Raw genomic sequence first — 19,496 nt, 5'->3', positions numbered from 1 at the left:
TTACTTCTTCTTCCGAAGGTATTTTCTCTGCTTTCCAATTTTGAGCATAAACAATACTTGCAGCTGTTATTACATGTATAATCAAGTATTTTCCTTACTATTTTTTTCAGTTGTGTCCTACTCTTTACGAACCCATGGAGTACCACATGCCACGCCTTCTATGTCTTCTAGTCTCCCAGAGTTTCCCAAATTCACATTTGAAAGATGCTTTTTTCAACAGGCAACTGGACTTTCTGGGGTATTTTTACAGAGTATCAGAGTTGGAAGGGACCTTGTAGGTTATCTAGTCCAACCCTCCACCCAAGCAGGAGACCCTACACCATTTCTGACAGAGGGCAGTCCAATCTCTTCTTGAACGCCTCCAGGGATGAAGCTCCCACAACTTACGAGAGCAACTTTTGTTCCATTGGTGGATTGTCCTCACTATCAGAAAATTTCTCCTGATTTCTAGGTTGAATCTCTCCATCCATTATTCCTTGTCTGGCCTTCATGTGCCTTAGAAAATAGCTTGACCCCTTCCTCTCTGTCGTAGCCCCTCAAATATTGAAACACTGCTATCATGTCTCCCCTGGTCCTTCTCTTCACTAGACTAGCCATGCCCAGTCCCTCAACCATTCATTGTATGTTTTAGTCTCCAGTCCCCAAATCATCTTGGTTGCTCTTCTCTGCACTTTTTCTAGACTTTCTGGTTTTTCTTGGAAGACGTTTCGCTTCTCATCCAAGAAGCTTCTTTAGCTCCGAAGGAGCTTCTTCAGCTTCTTCTACAGAGCTGAAGAAGCTTCTTGGATGAGAAGCGAAACGTCTTCCAAGAAAAACCAGAAACTCCAGTTGCCTCTTGAAAAAGCACCTTTGGGATAACCAGGACCTGGATGACTGAGAATCTCCATAGACAAACTCAATTCATAATTGAGTTTGTCCATGGACAAACTCAATTGCATCCATAATGACCCTATCTAACCATCTCGTCCCCTGCCATCCCCTTCTCTTTTGGCCTTCCGTCTTTCCCAACATCGGGGTCTTCTCCAACGAGCCCTCTCTTCTCATTAGGTGGCCAAAGTATTTGAGCATGATAGGTTACTCACCTGCCTTTTGTTTGAATCTCTCTCGGTCAGTATCCTAAAGGTTTTAGCTGCAGCCGCCAAAAATGCCGGTGCAATCCTAGGCATGAACAGAAGGATAGAATCAAGATCACGTGAAGTGTTAATACCGCTTTATAAGGTCTTGGTAAAACCGCATTTGGAATACCGTATCCAGTTTTGGTCAACAAATTATAAAAAAGATGTTGAGAATCTGGAAAGAGTGCAGAGAAGAGCAACAAAGAGGATTAGGGGACTGGAGGATAAAACAGGAACTGGGTATGTCTAGTTTGATGAAAAGAAGGATTAGGGGAGACATGATAGCAGTCTTCCAATATCTCAGGGGCTGCCCCAAAGAAGAGGGAGTCAAGCTATTCTCCAAAGCACCCGAAGGTAGGTAAGCAACGGGTGGAAACTAATTAAGGAGAGAAGCAACTTAGAACTAAGGAGAAATTTCTTGACAGTCAGAACAATTAATCAATGGAACGACTTGCCTCCAGAAGTTGTGAATGCTCCAACACTGGAAGTTTTTAAGAAGATGTTGGATAACCATTTGTCTGAAGTGGTGTAGGGTTTCCTGCCTGGGCAGGGGGTTGGACTAGAAGACCTCCAAAGTCCCTTCCAAGCCTGTTATTCTGTTATTTCAAGCATTTCTTTTTTTGTAGAAACATTGCTCAAAACATTTATCCAGTCTTCATCATAGCTGGGCAGCCATAACAGATTTCAAATAATAATATTCTTTGGCTCACTTAATATTGTTGCACATAATAATATTGTTGGTTGCACATTTTTCGAGCACCAGAGTATTTTAAGGCATAATAATTACATCGAGATCTAATGCTTGATTGTAGCGCCAATATAGCCTTCCAGCAGCTTAGAATATTGGCAGTGCTTATCTTGATTCTTTTCTTAAGAGATTTCCAATCAAAATGCAATTTTCTGCCTCCTTCTCTTCTCTTCTTTGCAGCAAGCTCAGCACACAGAATTGCCACTTTCATTAAGCTGTCTGCTCCAATCCCTAAATCCTTCTACTAACTTATCCAATGGCTACAAATTTTTACACACTCTCTTCCTTCTTGCCTGGAGCTTATCTTTTTTAAAAACAAATGATACTTTGAATATTTTACGCTTGCTTCAATTATTAAATCAGCTGCTCTTTTTGTACAATTCCCCTGAGCCTACTCAATAATTCTCCAATTTATCATTCTACTGGAACTTGAAAAACAAATCAGCTGATAAAGAGTATTTTGGAGCCTGTGATGTGTTGGAAAATATCTGCAGGCTTGCCTGTTTTTTAAAAAAAAAATGAAGGAAAACTGTTGGGATCTCTGGGGTTGCACCAAGTCTTGGGAATGAGCTTTTAAATTTTGTGTGTGCGTGCACAGACGTAATAATAGATACTGTAGATGATAGATAGATAGATAGATAGATAGATAGATAGATGGATGGATGGATGGATGGATGGATGGATGGATGGAGAGAGAGGGAGGGTGGATGGGTGGATGGAAAGATGGACGGACGGACGTCATAGACATGGACAGACAGGTAATAGAGATAGATGATAGATGAAGTAGATAGAAGATAGACAACAGAGATAGATGACAGAAAGAGAGACAGACAAACATGCTATAGATAGCTGGTAGGTAGGTAGGCAGGGGAAGAGAGAGAGAGAGCAGTAAATAGATAGCAGATAGATAGATAGATAGATAGATAGATAGATAGATATGATGGATGGATGGACGGACGGACGGACGGACGGATGGATAGACGGATGGACAGATGCTGTAGATAATAGATAGATAGATGATAGATAGATAGATGATAGATAGATAGATAGATAGATAGATAGATAGATAGATAGAATGGATGGATGGATGGATGGATGGATGGATGGAATGGACGGATGGACAGATGCTGTAGATAACAGATAGATAGATAGATAGATAGATAGATAGATAGATAGATAGATGATAGATAGATAGATAGATAGATAGATAGATAGATAGATAGATAGATAATTGGTGTAATGTGACTATGATGAGAACCCCCTATGCTCTGTTTTTCTATGTCGCTACTTTTGGTAGCCTTTAAAAGGCAGCTATTACATAATTCATCATAGCCAAGCTGCTTTTCAACTTGCTCTAATTAACAAAACTTTTGAATTACGGTTTTCTTAAATTGAGATCCTCCCTAACAGCTAGAATTGGGATAAAAAAGTAGAGGACATCTGGAAAAAAAAGTTGTTTTACTTACCTTTCATAGTTATTTTCTTTTTTCTTCCTCCGTGTTCTTTTTGGCTTGTACTTCGCTTTTCTTTTTAAATCTTTTCTTTTTTTTCCTTTGAAGGTTGTTTTGTTACAGAAAAAAAAACCCCAAACGTGGTTGTTTTCACTTTAAAAGGTTGAAGGCTTTTTTTTTTTTTTTGGGGAATGTAATTAAGCTGCTCTCTGGAGATTTGTCATCAAAACGCTTGGAGGGCCATTTATTAAAATTCTGCTCCCCGAAAACTTGATATAAGAAGGGGAGAAAGGAAATAGATGGGACCACCCAGAGGGGTTTGCCATAAATATCGGCGGCAGCGACCACATTTCTCTGCATTTCAACCCCCGTCAAGAATGCATAGATTTTTTTTTCCATCCAATATCCTACCGCCAAGATTATTTTGAGAAAGGGGCTTTTTTAAGGCAGGGAGGAAAGGAAAAACAACAAAAAAAGGGAACTTTTGGCTGTGTAAATCTGGGGACCTGCTAATCTCTTCGAAGATAGAAAAGAAGAATAACTGGAAATATTTGGGTTTTTTCTCTGCGTACGTAGATAGTGCAGCTGTTGGGAGGTGAAATAGACACAGGGGTCTCCAACCTTGGCAACTTTAAGCCTGGAGGATTTCAACTCCCAGAATTCCCCAGCCAATGGCTGGGGAATTCTGGGAGTTGAAGTCCGCCAGGCTTAAAGTTGCCAAGGTTGGAGACCTCTGAAATAGATTGCTTTTCTTCCCCATTTTTTAAAAGGGGGATGCTTGGATACAAATATCCCAGTTTAAGCATGGGGCAATTGCTCTCCAAACTGTTGCTTTTAGGAAATCTGATAAGCAACAGCTTATAGTTGCAGGAATTGGGAATTCCTGCAATCGTAGTTTAATGAAAAGAAGGACCAGGGGTGACATGATAGCAGTATTGTAATTTTTGAGGGGCTGCCACAAAGAAGAGGGAGTCAAACTATTCTCCAAAGCACTTGAAGGCAGGACAAGAAGCAACGGATGGAAAGGAATCGAAGAGAGAAGCAAACTAAAAATAAGGAGAAATATCCTAACAAGTGAGGACAATTGACCAGAGGAACTGCCTGCCTCCAGAAGTTGTGGCTGCTCCATCACTGGAGGTTTTTAAGAAGAGATTGGACACCCATTTGTCTGAAATGGTACAAGGTGTGAAATTCAATTTTTTTTTACTACCGGTTCTGTGGGTGTGGCTTGGTGGGCGTGGCAGGGGAAGGATACTGCAAAATCCCCATTCCCTCCCCACTCGAGGAAAAGGATACTGCAAAATCCCCATTCCCTCCCCACTCCTGGGGCCAGCCAGAGGTGGTATTTGCCAGTTCTCTGAACTACTTAAAATTTCCGCTGCTGGTTCTTCAGAACCTGTCAGAACCTGCTGGATTTCAACCCTGGGTTGGACTAGAAGACCTCCCAAGGTCCCAACCTCCAACTCTTGTTATTCTGCTATTTTCCCCCCCCTTCCCTCTGTTTAGTTTTCACTCCCTTTCATTCGATGTGCAAAACATCGGGGGAGCGGGGAAACACGGGGCCTCCTCCTCCTCCTCGCCCGATTAAGCCGTTTGGCTCCGTTCGATTAATTTTCTTTCATTAAGCAAAGAAAAGGTTACGGTTGCCTGACAGCTTTCACAGCGTGGAAAAATAACAAGCTGGCAGGGGCATTATTCAAAACTGACAGGCCTTGGTTTGTTTTCCTCGTCATTATTTCATTATCAGGCCTTTTTAATTGGGTAGCTTGCATGACTGCTGTTTGGAAACATGGCCTCAGACACCCTTCTCGAGATTGGCCAGAGTTACTGATGCTGGGCTGCCTAGTACACACGGAGACCCATTGAGTTCAATCCCAGCAGGGTGAAGACATGTAGAAATGCCATTTTTGTTTGTTTCTTTTCTTTTCTTTTTTCTGCTTTAAAACTTCCTGATTATGAGCTGGAGCAGTGGTGGCGAAACTTTTACTCACTGAGTGCCAAACAGGTACGGCTCCCCCCATGCGCTGCGCACGCAACCCACACCATCTGCGTGTACATGCGGCTTTCACGCAGCTCCCCTCCTTGCGCTGCGTGTGCACATGGCTTTCATGCGTGCAGTGCATATGTGCAAATGCCATGTGTGCATGTGCGTGCTGCACGCAGGAACTCATGCGCGCATGCACAAACACGCTTGCATGCACAAACACGCTTGCATGCACAAATGCGCGTGCATGCACAGGAGAGCTCCGAAGACCAGCTGGGTTTCCGGAATTGGCGCGCATGTGCACTGGAGGCCCAAACGCCAGCAGGGGCGTGCACACATGCGCCGCTGCAGGTGAGTTGGGCGACAGCTCGCATGCTCGGAAAGATGGCTCTGCGTGCTACCTCGGGCACGCGTGGCATACGTTTGCCAACACAGAGCTAGCGGAAGAACTTACGAAGGACTTCTTGAGAATTGGCCTTCATTTTTAACCAGAGTCAAGCAGAATATTTTGAGGGAGGACATATGCCGAGGACACAGGCGGTTCTCGACTTATGATTGAGCCCAAGCTTTACGTCGCTAAGTGAGTTTCGACCTGTTTTACAACTTTTCTCGCCACGTTGGTTAAGTGAATCACTGCCGTTCTTAAATTAGGAACCCGGTTGTTAAGTGAATCAGCCTTCCCTGTTTTCTTGGCTTGTCAGAAGGTCGCAAAAAAAGAATCAAGTGACCCCGGGACATTGCAGCCGTCATAAATGTGAGTCAGTTGGAGTTGTGTGGTGGCCTAGAGGTGGAGCTCTCGCCTCACAATCAGGAGGCTGTGAGTTCGATCCTAGGTAGAGGCAGATATTTCTCTCTCTGGGCACAATAAGAATCTATCTGCTGAACAAAACTCCACATTGGTGACAGGAAAGGCATCTGGCCACTAAAACACTCTGCTAGCTCCATGCAGTTGCCCAGACTCCATCCCGCAAGGGATTATGGGGTCATTAAAAGAAAATTATGATAAAGTCAGTTGTCAAGCTGAACGTAAATCACATAACCATGGGGATTCTACAGTGGTCATAAGTGTGGAATATAGGTTCGTAATATAGGCTTATATTACGAGCATCCTGAAAAATCATGCTAGGACTTATTTTCCGATTGGGTCTTATTTTGGGGGAAAAAGGGTATTTTCAATGGCACCTTCACTGCCCCGAATCTCCAAATCCTTTGCTCTAAATAATCCATTTTTTTCCCTGTGGTTTTCTTACCAGTTCGAAGAATTGCACTGATGAAAGAAAGAAAGAAAAAAAAAGCACAATAGATCCATTTGCAAATATTTCCAACGTGCGATTGGAACCATTGGAAATTTTTACTGAAAAGTTGCTGCTGCTAACTCTTGTCTGCTAAAAGTTGGAGCATTTCTGTAGAACGAAGGATCCCCTTTGGGGTTTCTGTCTGATGATTGTAGGCGGAGAGGGAAGATTTACTGAGCAGGCAGACAATAGCCAAACCAACTTTCGCTGCTTTTTAGAGAAGTGATTTTTGTTGAGCGAAGACTAATGGGATATGGCACACGTAGGTGAGCAGATGAATAGAGTTGCCCGTGAATCTGTTTTGTAAAATTGATCCTTTCCCTGGACAACAACTATTGATTAAAATTTTCTTCTCTGGGATGGGAATTACACGGATCAGCTGGAAATGGCTTGTTTTAGTCATTTCCTTTCTTTGGATACTGTAAGTGTGCAAATAGTTGTTTTTTTTTTAAAAAAAAGTAAATAAAAAAGCAGTCCAGGAAATCAATAAAAATCCAATAAAAATAGAAATATGTTTTCATTGATCTGTTTGATAACTACTATAAGATTCTCTCTGTGTGTGTGTCTTTTCTGTCTATCCATCTTTCTCTGTCTTTCGGTTACCCCCACTCTCTCTTTTTTCTCTCTCTGTGCCTTTTCTGTCTTTCTGTCCATCTTTCTCTCTCTCTGTTTCTTTCTTTCTCTTTCTTTTCGCTCTGTCTGTCTCCTCCCTCTCTCTTTCTCTCACTTTGTCTTTTTCTTTGTGTCTCTTTTCTATCTGTCCATCTCTCTCTCTCTCTCTCTCTCGGTCTTTCTCTCTCTGTTTTTTTCTCTCTTTTTCTCCCTGTGTCTTTTTTCTCTGTCTGTCCATCTCTCTCTCTCTGTTTCTCTCTTTTCTTTCTGTCTGTCCGTCTCCCCCCCCCGTCTCTTTTTCTCTTTGTGTCTCTTTTCTCTCTGTCTCTCTGTCTGTCCATCTCTCTGTGTGTGTCTCTCTGTGTGTGTCTCTCTCTTTCTCTGTTTCTCTGTCACTCTCTTTTCTCTCTCTCTGTCTGTCTGTCTCTGTCTGTTCGTCTCCCCCCTTCTCTGTGTTATGATCCTTATGAGAAATGATGTTTCCACCCAAACATCTGACACGGAGGAGGTTTATTGATTCCAGATATTTTCTCTGAGCTTAAAAAGAGAGCAAGCTACATGGTCTTCTTTTCATTTCTGTATCTATTGATCTGATCCTCTCTGAAGTGAGCAAAAATAGCTCTTGGAGATCTGCAAATTAACTTGAGGAAAAAAGGTTTCCCCAAAATTAAGGGAATTGATATTTGACACGTCTCAGAGGGCAACAGCTTCAGGGGAAACGGATAATTTTCCAGAGTTACCCTGCGGGTAAGAGGGCAGCTAATATATTTGATAGTAAATAAAATAAAATAAATTATTGTAATATATAGAACCTCCTTAATCTCTAGCATCAGTTGCTTAGATTAGATCAGTGGTGAAATCCAAATTTTTTTATTACCGGTTCTGTGGGCATGGCTTGGTGGGTGTGATGTGGCTTGGTGGGCGTGGCAGGGGAAGGATACTGCAAAATCCCCATTCCCTCCGCACTCCTGGGGGAAGGATATTGCAAAATCTCCATTCCCACCCCACTCTGGGACCAGCCAGAGGTGGTATTTGCTGGTTCTCTGAACTACTCAAAATTTCCGCTACCGGTTCTCCAGAACCTGTCAGAACCTGCTGGATTTCACACCTGGCTTAGAAGCTACTTTCAGTATTGTTTCCATACTTTAAGAAGAAGTTAGAGCCGGGTTGGTCAAAATTGGCATTTTTAAGATACGTGGACTTCAGCTCCCAGAATTCCCCATCCTAGTCAGCATGCTTTCTGGGAGTTGAAGTCCACACATCTTAAAAGTTGACACAGTTGAGAAATACTGGTTTAGTGATATTCAAACAGGCTAGAAGAGATGGTCAGGAAATAGAAACTAATTCCTATGAATCACAATTGAAACGAAGGCCGGCGTGTCCCTAATTCTTTTACATTTTTTTGCAGATTGGAAATTGCTGCAGCGTTGATTAAATAATTGCTCCCATGATCCCTCGGGTACGAACAACGGTGTGTTGAATTCATTGAGTGAATTCTCTCCTAGCTTAGCAGCAGGACCCATATAACAGAATGAAATTGCAACCTTGAGCAGTGAAATCTGTCTGTAATTGTTGGTCTGCCATCCTTAATCAGTCTTGCAGGTCAGAAATGCTTAGAAGGATCAGGGCTGGGAAAACACAACAACGGAGAAAGGCTGTTATTCATCTGAGAAATGCAGATTTCTTTAACGGCCCCTCAAAAGACAACCTTTGTCTAAAAGGTAAAGGTAAGGGTTCCCCTCGCACATACGTGCTAGTCGTTCCCGACTCTAGGGGGCGGTGCTCATCTCCATTTCAAAGCCGAAGAGCCAGCGCTGTCCGAAGACGTCTCCGTGGTCATGTGGCCGGCATGACTCAACGCCAAAGGCGCACGGAGCGCTATTCCCTTCCCACCAAAGGTGGTCCCTATTTTTCTACTTGCATTTTTTACCTGCTTTTGAACTGCTAGGTTGGCAGAAGCTGGGACAAGTCACGGGAGCTCACCCCGTTACGCGGCAGTAGGGATTCGAACCGCTGAACTGTCAACCTTCTGATCGGCAAGCTCAGCTTCTTAACCACTGAGCTGCCACATCCTTTTGTTTACAAAAGTGCAAATAACAAATTTAAACATGCATGTAAGAATTGAGTTAGAATTATCGTTTGAGAGCTAAGGTTTTTCTGTTCCTTTAGCTGTCTACGTTATTCCTTTGAACCTGTCAGCTTTTCATTTAAGAACACTGTGAACTGATTTAAAAGTGTTTTAAACTTTTAAAACTGCCCTTTTTAGTCATCTAACGATAATGAAAACAGGGATAACATCAGTGGCCAGCCGAGCAATGAATTCAGGCAGGAAATGTGATGAAGTCTTTGGGACACGAAACAGACGGGATATTTTGCTAAGAGAATCCAAAGCATTTTAATACTGAAAAAAAGAATAAATTGCACTAAAACTGTGCATCACAGCTTAAGAAAACGGGAAAAATTAGCAGTGCATCTTACAAGAATTCCTCCGCGCCTCAAAATAAAATAAGATCTGATGTTGAGCTTGGTATCAGAAGTATACAAAACTCTTAAAGAACAGTTTGTATCTTTGGTGGTGTGTTTTTTTCATGAGCAAAACACAGTGTATGTAGTAAATCCAGGTCTTACTATTCAAACTGTGTCTTAAACAATATCGCAATTTATTGTCAACTACACGGTAACAACAGTTTTCGCAGAAAACATACTTAAGATTAACGTTGGAAAAGAAACATGGCGCCATGTTTTTTTATCTCAATACATTTTTATTTCCTCCTGAACTTTTAAGTGGAAGCACTTCGGGCCCACTACATAGCAATGTTTCAGCTGCACGGGTTTGGAAAAAAAAAAAAGATTTGATTTAAAAACAACTTTGTATACAAAGAAATGGGATTATTTTTAAGTGTCTATCATTATTTCCTGTTCCTAGTGAATTGAATAGTGAATGAAATGTCTGCAAAAGATCATCCTTGTCAAACCTCAGAGATTCAGTCAGAATTAGTTCAGAGTTACAAATTTTCTTTTTGCTTTGAAAAAAAAATACTTGCCCAATAAAGCAATCTCTCTTGGTTGATACCAGGTCTCCATCTTCCAAAACTCCCCTCTTCCAAAACTCCCCTCTTCCAAAACTCCCCTCTTCCAAAACTCCCATCTTCCAACTCCATCTTCCAAAACTCCCATCTTCTAAAACTCCCCTCTTCCAAAACTCTCATCTTCCAAAACTCTCATCTCCCAAAACTCTCATCTTCCAAAACTCCCATCTTCCAAAACTCCCCTCTTCCAAAACTCCCCTCTTCCAAAACTCCCATCTTCCTGAACTCCATCTTCCAGAATTTCCCTCTTCCAAAACTCCCATCATCCAAAACTCCCATCTTCTAAAACTCCCAACTTCCAAAACTCCATCTTCCAAAACTCCCATCTTCCAAAGCTCCCATCTTCCAGAACTCCATCTTCCAAAACTGATGACCCTTCAAGGGATTGAAAAGCTCTTCTTCACCGCATCGCTTGACCATCAATGAAAGGCTATCAAACTTGATTTTCTTACTGTTATTTTGGCATAAGGAGAGTTGGGGGCCTCTGGAAGTTTTGAACGGGGAAAGGACTTTATGGTTCCTGGGCTCCTGAGTCTGCATCAGCCTCCTTCCTCTGCCAGAATTTTTATGATCAACGTTGTGTTCTTTTCTTTCAAAAGTTTGTGTGTGTGTGTGCACGTAATTCATTAGGGAAGAGTTTTATACAACAAACTTCCCTTTTCAAATGTTGGGGAAAGAGTTTTTCAGTCTATTCCCTCCCCCCCTGAATTTTGGGCCTTTTATTCTGCCATAGAAGGCTGTTATGTCTGTAATAAAATATAAAATATGATCAAGAATGACTTGTTTGGGTTTTTCGGTTGACTTTTCTTCCTCTAAAAGAACATTGCCCAGGAGGGACCCTCTTTTCAGCCCAGTCTCTGAGATTTCTGGTTTCCAGGGCCCTCATTCAGCATCTCCTAAGACCACTTCACCTGTTTCTGTTGAAGTTCACAATGATAGGAACAAATGAAATGTGAAGTACCTGCACAACTTAATGATACTTATATTTTGCTCTGTGTTTTCGAGAGCCAGATTCGGTTCTTTCCAATATCTTTGCTAATTGATTTTAGAGCATATCGTATGATAGTCGTCTTTTCCCTCTGCCACAGGACATATAAAATCCCTTCTTTCTTCCTTCCTTCCTTCCTTCCTTCCTTCCTTCCTTCCTTCCTTTCTTTTCTATCTTCCTTCCTTCTTTCCTCCATTTCTCCTTTTCTCTTTTTCCTCCTTCCTTCCCTCCCTCCTCTTTTTCCCTTTCTCTTTAGTCTTCCTTCCTTCCTTCCTCCTTCCCTACTTTTTGCCTTTCTTGTCTTCCTCTCTCTCTCACTCTTTCCCTCCCTCTTTTTCCTTTCTTCCTCCTTCCTTTCCTTCCTTTCCTGCTCCTCTCCCTCCTTCCTTTCTTCCCTCCCTTTTTCTCCTTCCTTCGTCCCTCTCCCTCTTTTTCCTCACTCACTCCTTCCTTTCGCTCCTTCCTTCCCTGCCCCCTCCTTCTTTCCTTCCTCCTTCCCTACTTTTTTGCCTTTTTTGTCTTCTCCCCTCCCTCCCTCTTTTTCCTTTCTCCTTCCTTTCTTTCCTTCCTTTCCTTTCCCTCTCCCTTCTTTCCTTCCTTCTCCCTCCCTCCCTTTTTCTTTTTCCTTCTTCCCTCTCCCTCTTTTTTCTCACTTCCTCCTTCCTTTTGCTCACAATCAGGAGGCTGTGAGTTCGATCCTAGGTAGAGGCAGATATTTCTTTCTCAGGGCACAATGAGAATATATCAGCTGAACAAAACTCCGCATTGGCGACAGGAAAGGCATCCGGCCAGTAAAACACTCCGCTCCATTCAGACTCCACCCCGCAAGGGATTATGGGGTCATTAAACAACAATGTATTTATGTAAATGGACATCTTCTTCCTGGAAAAAAATCTTGTTTAAAAATCTCCCCCTTTGGATTCGAGGAGATAAATCCACTGTAGTGGAAACAGTTTAGCTCTTGACATCCTTGTATCTCTATATCACTTTCAGCTCAATAAATCTTGTTAAGAAGACTCTGTGTGATAGATGTCTAGTTTGAACCTACACCCTCAAAGGCTGATGCTTAATATTTTTTTCCTATCCAAGCTAGATTGAATAATTTACGGACTCGCTTGCATGCCAACATAATGCCGGCTCAAGTCCTACCATGATTTAGGGGTACCGAGATTGCAAAGTCTTTCCGGGAACACATCAAAAGTCGACTAAATGCTCTACAATATTGTTGGTAACACAAATATTCCTCGACATACAACAGTTCATTTAGCAACCATTCAAAGTCGTAGCGGCACTGAGAAAAGCGACTTACGACCATTTTTCGTACTTGTGACCTTTGCAGCATCTCCACAGTCACGGGATCCAAATTCAGACGCTCGGCACAACCAGTTCGTACTTACGACTGTTGCGTTTTAGAAAGAAATTCCCCAATGCCTGTGAAACAGGACCCAAAAAAAAATCTCTTGTCAACTTTAGAAACTCCTAGCTTGTTTTTTGAGCTGTTTGGGAGACCCAAGCATGTTGAAATTTTGGGCTCCATTCAGTGGTGGGATTCAAATAATTTTAACAACTGGTTCTCTGCCCTAATGACTGAGTGGGTGGGCGTGGCCATGGTGGGCGTGGCCATAGTGTGTGACAGGCAGCTCCTGCACCCCCCTGGGAGCAAAAACAGGCCGCGGGGGGGAATGCGCCGCCCCGTGCCCCATTTTGGGCCTAGTAGACCTCCTTGCAGCCTCCTGAAGTGAAAACGGGCCACAGGGGATGCGCCCCCACCCCACACCCCATTTTGGGCCTAGTAGGCATCGCTGCACTTATCTGGGAACCAAAATGGGACACATGGAGACTTCTGGAAGGGGAGGGGAAGGGCCAACCAGATAATTTAACTACCGGTTTACCCAAACCGGCTGAATCCCACCACTGGCTCCCTTGTTGTTGAACGCTGCCCGTGTTAAAAATTCACCCTTTTCCAGCTTACTTTAATGAAGCATCCCTAGCTGGATTTTAATTTTTTTTCTTTCTTTTTTTAAAAAAAAGACGTTTCTTCTCTGCTTCGCTTGACGTTTTAGCCAGTGATTGCATGTCCCAATGTAGTTTGTGGTGGGTTTCGAACCTCCGTTAGACTTTTGGCTTTAGGGTGTTAAAAACGTCTTTGGGGGAGGTGACTGACGGTTGCGCATTTAGGTTAGGCGTTGCTGACGGTAGTTTTGCACTAGAACAAATACTGGGTGAAGAATTTGACATACCCTTGCACGTCCGAGGAAAATAAAAATATGTGCGGTTTGCTTGTCAGCTTGAAAGACAGGTGCACCGTACCTTCCTTGAGGATGGAGATTTTCGCTCTCTTCGCTAACAAGGTTACTAGTTCACATTCTAGCCAGCATCCTCTCGCTAATGATATGATACGCATGATGGTTTTCAGTTGCATGACGAATAAGCCACAGTTCATGAAGCTTACCTTGTATAATGTTCAGATTTGCAAACCCCCGGAGTAACTGCATCCAGTTTTAGTCACCACAATATAAAAAAAGATGTTGAGTCAGTGGTGAATACTACCGGTTCGCTGGCTGCACATGTACTTTTTTAAAAGCATTGTACTTTTTAATTTATTTGTTTTTTTAATTTATTTGTTTCAATTTGTATACCGCCCTTCTCCAGCAGGACTCAGGGCGGTGAACAGCCAGAATAAAACAGAACAAGCAAAATTTAAAAATAGTATAAAGATAATTAAATATTTTGGCCGCAATTTAAAACAACCCAATTAAAATCAATTAAATTTAACCAAAAACAGTGGGATCAAGCCAGCCCGGCTAGGTGCATTGCTTTTAAAAGTAAAAAAAAAAAAAAAAGCATCTGATGATCGCACTGCTCAGCTGTAATCATCAGAGGCTTTTTAAAAAAACTTTTAAAAGCATATTTTCTACAATGGCCAAAGAGGTTGTAAAAAAAATGCTTTTAAAAGGCTCTGATGATCCCAACAGAGCTGCGCGATCATCAGAGGCTTTTTTTTTTACTTTTAAAAGCATTATTTCTTGGGCCGAAAAAATGCTTTTAAAAGTTAAAAAAAAAAAACCTCTGATGTTCGCGCAGTTCAGTTGGGGCAGGGATTTTTGCTACCAGTTCTCCGAACCACTCGCCACCATCGCTACCGGATTGGGCGATCCGGTCTGAACCGGGAGCATTTCACCCCTCTGTTGAGTGCAGAGAAGAGCAACAAAGATGATTAAGGGACTGGAGGCTAAAACATATGAAGAACCGTTGCAGGAACTGGGTATGTCGAGTCTGATGAAAAGAAGGACTACGGGGGATATGATAGCAGTCTTCCGATATCTCAGGGGCTGCCCCAAAGAAGAGGGAGTCGAGCTATTCTCCAAAGCATCTGAAGGCAGGACAAGAAACTATGGATGGAAACTAAACTAAGGAGAGAAGCAACCTAGAACCTAAGGAGAAATTTCCTGACAGTGGGGACAATTAACCAGTGGAACAACTTGCCACCAGAAGTTGTAGATGCTCCATCACTGGAGGCTTTCAAGAAGAGACTGAAATGGTATAGGATCTCCTTCTTGAGGAGGGGGCTGGACTAGAAGACCTCCAAGGTCCCTTCCAACTCTGTTATTCTGTAATACCTCCAAAGTGAGACTCATAGAACCATGGGGCTGAAAAAGACCTCAAGAGGTCATCTAGTCAACCCCCTGCCCAAGACAGAAAGCCTCATACTATCCCAGCTGGTCTGGAATGGACAGCCAGTTATCTGAAATGGTATAAGGCAGGAGTCAGCAACCTGTGGCCCTGGAGCCGTATGTGGCTCTTTCACCCCTCTGCTGCGGCTCCCTGTCACTCTAAAATATTCATCACAACCACCAATATGCGACACCCGCCAGTACGTGATTTACTGAGCTTTTCAACCCTCAGTAGGCCAACGATGGATAAATCCAAGAAAAGAAAAAGTTTCAGAAGAAAACAAAACGTTTAATTCAACTACGTATTGAATTAAATATTCAACCTTGGTAGAAGGTATCCTTTGAAAACACAAAATGGACCTCTTTTACAAATCAGAAAACACCCCACTAGAGGAAAATTTTTGCTGCTGCAGTTGGAAAAAAAAAAAAAAAGGTCAGAGAAGGAAAGGAAGCCACATAATTAATCACTCATTTCTTCCGTTCCCCTACCAAAACCTGTGTATATTTATTGCGCGCTCTTGTTAAAAGTGCCCCTATTTGTATTAAACCTAAATTTAAACAGTAATTACCCAGCTGTTTTCATACAAAGAAGGACAATGTGTTGAAACCTGCCCTCGCTTTTTCAGGCTAACCTTTTTTCCTTTCAGCATTTGCATTTTGGATCGACTTTGGATAAAAATGCAAAAATTAAAAAAAAAAATGCAGAGAAATGTTTGGCTTCAGCGAAACGAAGAGTTAAATTACTTTTTTTTTTTTTTTGGAAGGAAAACAGATGTTTTCATTAGCGTTTTTTTTTTGGAAGAGAAACATCCTAAATGCAGAACAAATGTTTTCCATCCAGTTCCTGCTTCTAAAATCTTAAAAACTTTTTTTTTTTTTTTTGGCATTTTGTATGTATATACATAAGAGTTATGACACACTGCGGATAAATAATCTTGTTTAACAATCCGCCCTCATTTGTAAACCTGGCTTGCAAAATATAACTTTGCGTTGTTGTTTCCCCCCCCCCCCTCTAATGCAGATGGAGTGTTTGTATTTCAGTGTTTTTCTTTGGTTTCGAAACTTCCATCCTTCCACAAAACGTTTTACGTATTTTGGGATGTCTGCAAAGCTTCGTGCGCCGTTGGTAATTTCCCATTTCCGTGGCCGGTTTACATTTCTGAAGATGCTAACAATGGCGAAAGATGTTTAGTAAGGAAAAAGACCAGCTGGGAAGGTATGAGGATTCCTGCCTTGGATCTCTGAGCTCCTTTTCAGCCATGTGGTTGTATGATTCTCACTTTGGAGGTGAATATTACAGAACAACAGAGTTGGAAGGGACCTTGGAGGTCTTCTAGTCCAGCCCCCTGCTCAGGAAGGAGACCCTATACCATTTCAGATAAATGATTGTCCAGTCTCTTCTTGAAAGCCTCCAGTGATGGAGCATCTACAACTTCTGGTGGCAAGTTGTTCCACTGGTTAATTGTCCCCACTGTCAGGAAATTTCTCCTTAGGTTCTAGGTTGCTTCTCTCCTTGATTAGTTTCCATCCGTTGCTTCTTCTCCTGCCTTCAGAGAATAGGTTGATCCTCTCTTCTTTGTGGTAGCCCCTCAAATATTGGAAGACTGCTATCATGTCAACCCTAGTCCTTCTTTTCACTAGACAGACATACCCAATTCCTGCAACCATTCTTCGTATGTTTTGGCCTCCAGTCCAGGGGTGAAATCCAGCAGGTTCTAACAGGTTCTGGAGAACCGGTAGCGGAAATTTTGAGTAGTTTGGAGAACCGGCAAATACCACCTCTGGGCTGGCTCCAGAGTGGGGTGGGAATGGGGATTTTGCAATTTCCTTCCCCCAGGAGTGGGGTGGGAATGTAGATTTTGCAGTATCCTTCCCCTGCCACGCCTACCAAGCCACGCCCACAGAACCGGTAATTTAAAAATTTGAATTTCACCACTGCTCCAGCCCCCTAATCATCTTCGTTGCTCTTCTCTGCACTCTTTCCAGAGTCTCAACATCTTTTTTTAATATTGTGGTTACCAAAACTGGATGCAGGATTCCAAGTGTGGTCTTACTAAGGCTTTACAAAATTGTAGTACAACTTCCCTTGATCTTGAGTCTTATCCCTCTTAAAGCAACTGTTGCGTTGACTTTTTTGACTGCTGGGTGTCAAACTCCAAATGTGATTTGGTGGACGCTTCATAGTGGCTTCTTTTAATGTCCAAATCTTTTTTTGCACCTCTGCTGGTGTTGACGATCGCGACATCTCCAAAAACCAGAAGTTGTTGGAGAGGCAAAGAGGGAGGGAGATTTCAACTCCAATCTCATCAAGCCAGGATCTCTCTCTCTCTCTAACTTCAGCCTGGGTAACAATGCCCTGGGCATCCTATTTGCTGCGCTCCGGCCTATCAGCATCCTTGTTGCTGGTCCTTAATGATGTCATAAAAAGGGATCTTGAGAAATTATGCATGGATTTTTTCCTCTCCTGCTAGCCCTCCAAATGATAGCTTAACCTGGAAGGCCAGGAAAATCCAAAGGCTGGAAGATCAAAAGGAGACAAGAGGGCAGAAGGGTAAAATCAAGACTCAAAAGAAAAAGAGACCACCTGGAGAAGGGCCACAGAGCAGCAAAACAACCCGAAACAGTCGCAAACCAGGCAGTGGGGGGAAAAGACCTCAAGGTGGGGTACCAAGCAGGAGTAGACTATGTCTGACGATCAATGTGATACGGATAGCTTTGAAGATCTAGAACCTGAACCATCCTATAGAAGAGGACGGAGGAAGCCGAAAACTTCCCGTTCTTGTCGGGCAGGGTTGATATTCCCAGTCAGCCGGATCGACCGATTCCTTCGGAAAGGAGATTACGCCGAACGCATCGGCTCGGGAGCCTCCGTCTACATGGCTGCCGTGCTTCAGTACCTGACGTATGACCTGGTGGACATTGCCGGAAACATCGCGATGGGGGCCTGCCGACGTCGAATCGCTCCCAGCCATTTGAATCAAGCGGTCAGCGGTGATTCTGAACTCCAGTCTCTGTTTGGAGGGGTTCTGACTCAGGAGAAGAACTGTCCGAAGAAATCATCCACTACCTCTTCCAGAAAGGGGAAGAAGTCCAGCAAGGGTCTACGAGCTCCGAACGTCATTGTTGCGTAAACAAAAGTGGTGCCATTTATCCAGACATGGGGTGAAATCTTTTTAATATCCAACAGAGTGCAGAAATAAACGCGGCTCTGAAGATGGGCTCGTGGTGGTGTGAAGGTCTTTTATTTCCTCACGGGTGAATTGGGATGGAGCGGACTGAGAAGATGGCTTTGATGGGTGTTTTACTTCGGGGTGGAGACCTTGGTGCTCTCTTTGAGCTTGGTGGGTTTCTTGCAGATGTTTCATGACCCAACTAGGTAATATCACCAGTGTGAGAAGGCATTAGGATTATATAAACAGAGAGCAATTCCCCTCCCTCCTAGCACTGATGATGTGACTCAGTTGGGTCATGAAAGGTTTGCAAGAAAAGCACTAAGGTCAGAGAGTACCAAGGACTCCATGCTTCTTCTTCTTCTTCTTCTTCTTCTTCTTCTTCTTCTTCTTCTTCTTCTTCTTCTTCTTCTTCTTCTTCTTCTTCTTCTTCTTCTTCTTCTTCTTCTCCTTCTTCTTCTCCTTCTCCTTCTCCTTCTCCTTCTCCTTCTCCTCCTCCTCCTCCTTCTCCTCCTCCTCCTCCTCCTCCTCCTCAAACCCCACTTTCTTGTAGCACTGATGACGTTCCCTAGTCGGGGAATGAAATGTCTGCAAGAAAACCCCACAGTACAACTCTGAGCTGCAACTAATGGCAGTGCTTAAAGGAGACCAACTGCTGGTTGATTTCTCCAGTCCTTACACACACCATAAGTTCCAGCAGTGGGAGAAATCCTTTTGTCATGTGTTGTTCTCTCCCACTTCCATGGTGAATTGCGCCTAGTAGTAGTAAGCACCAAGAAGATTTAAGACAAAGTTGCTTCTTAGCAATGAGTTTTGAGTTGGAAGTTAGAACTGAAGAAGCTTCTTCGACGAGAAGCGAAACGTCTTCAAGGAAACAACAAAGTCCAGTTGCCTTTTGGAAAAGCACCTTTGAGACAACCATGACCTGGATGACTGAGAATCTCCACAGACATTTAGAAACTCAAAACTTTCTCTTAGTAGTCCAACCTGCATCTGTGTTGTGGTCTGCCACCAGTCTGCAGAGCTGGCAGCGGAGTCGGACAGTGAGGAGGCTGGGGAGGAACATGGGCCAGTCCTGGAGGCTGGGGAAGGCTCAGACGAGGGCTCTGCCGAGGCAGAGATGGGGCCAGGGCCATCTGGGAGTTATGCACGGACTCCGGAGCCTCCAGAGTCAGACAGCAGAGAGCAGAGGAACAGGAGGAGCCTGTTCCTAGTGCATGCATGCGCAGAGCTGCCAGAAGGCAAGAACAGTTAAAACAAAAGGGACGACTAGGGAGTAAGGCCTGGAGATAATTGGCCCCTCCCATAAGGCTTAAAAGAGGAGCAAAGGCACGTGGGCCCTTTACAGGAAAGCAACATTGTTAATTCTG

The 19,496-nt window shown here is 43.2% G+C and overlaps 2 protein-coding genes across 5 annotated transcripts in view; both read left to right on the top strand.

The window, feature by feature from the left end:
- Positions 1-19,496, top strand: part of RASSF8 (Ras association domain family member 8) — an 80,555-nt gene that overhangs the window by 47,506 nt on the left and 13,553 nt on the right. Inside the window, exon 1 of one of the 4 annotated variants that reach the window (XM_087873460.1) lies at positions 3,423-4,497. The exons of the other annotated variants lie outside the window; for them this stretch is intronic. The gene's annotated coding sequence lies outside the window, so the exon portion shown is untranslated. Of the gene's footprint in view, positions 1-3,422; positions 4,498-19,496 lie in introns of those variants that run through there. 4 annotated transcript variants of the gene reach the window in all.
- LOC117668313 (histone H2A, sperm-like) lies at positions 15,687-18,174 on the top strand. The gene has a single exon (XM_034422114.3). It carries the CDS (start codon positions 17,641-17,643, stop codon positions 18,085-18,087), a length of 447 nt encoding a protein of 148 aa, XP_034278005.2. The 5' UTR covers positions 15,687-17,640; the 3' UTR covers positions 18,088-18,174.

The sequence above is a fragment of the Pantherophis guttatus genome, chromosome 7, assembly GCF_059756535.1.
Source record: "Pantherophis guttatus breed Tessera chromosome 7, ASM5975653v1, whole genome shotgun sequence".
Taxonomy (NCBI): domain Eukaryota; kingdom Metazoa; phylum Chordata; class Lepidosauria; order Squamata; family Colubridae; genus Pantherophis; species Pantherophis guttatus.
This window is presented reverse-complemented; position numbering and strand designations above follow the sequence as displayed.

Bases quoted from the DNA above. Each gene is read 5' to 3' on its own strand.
- LOC117668313 (XM_034422114.3), top strand. From the start codon at position 17,641: ATGTCTGACGATCAATGTGATACGGATAGCTTTGAAGATCTAGAACCT.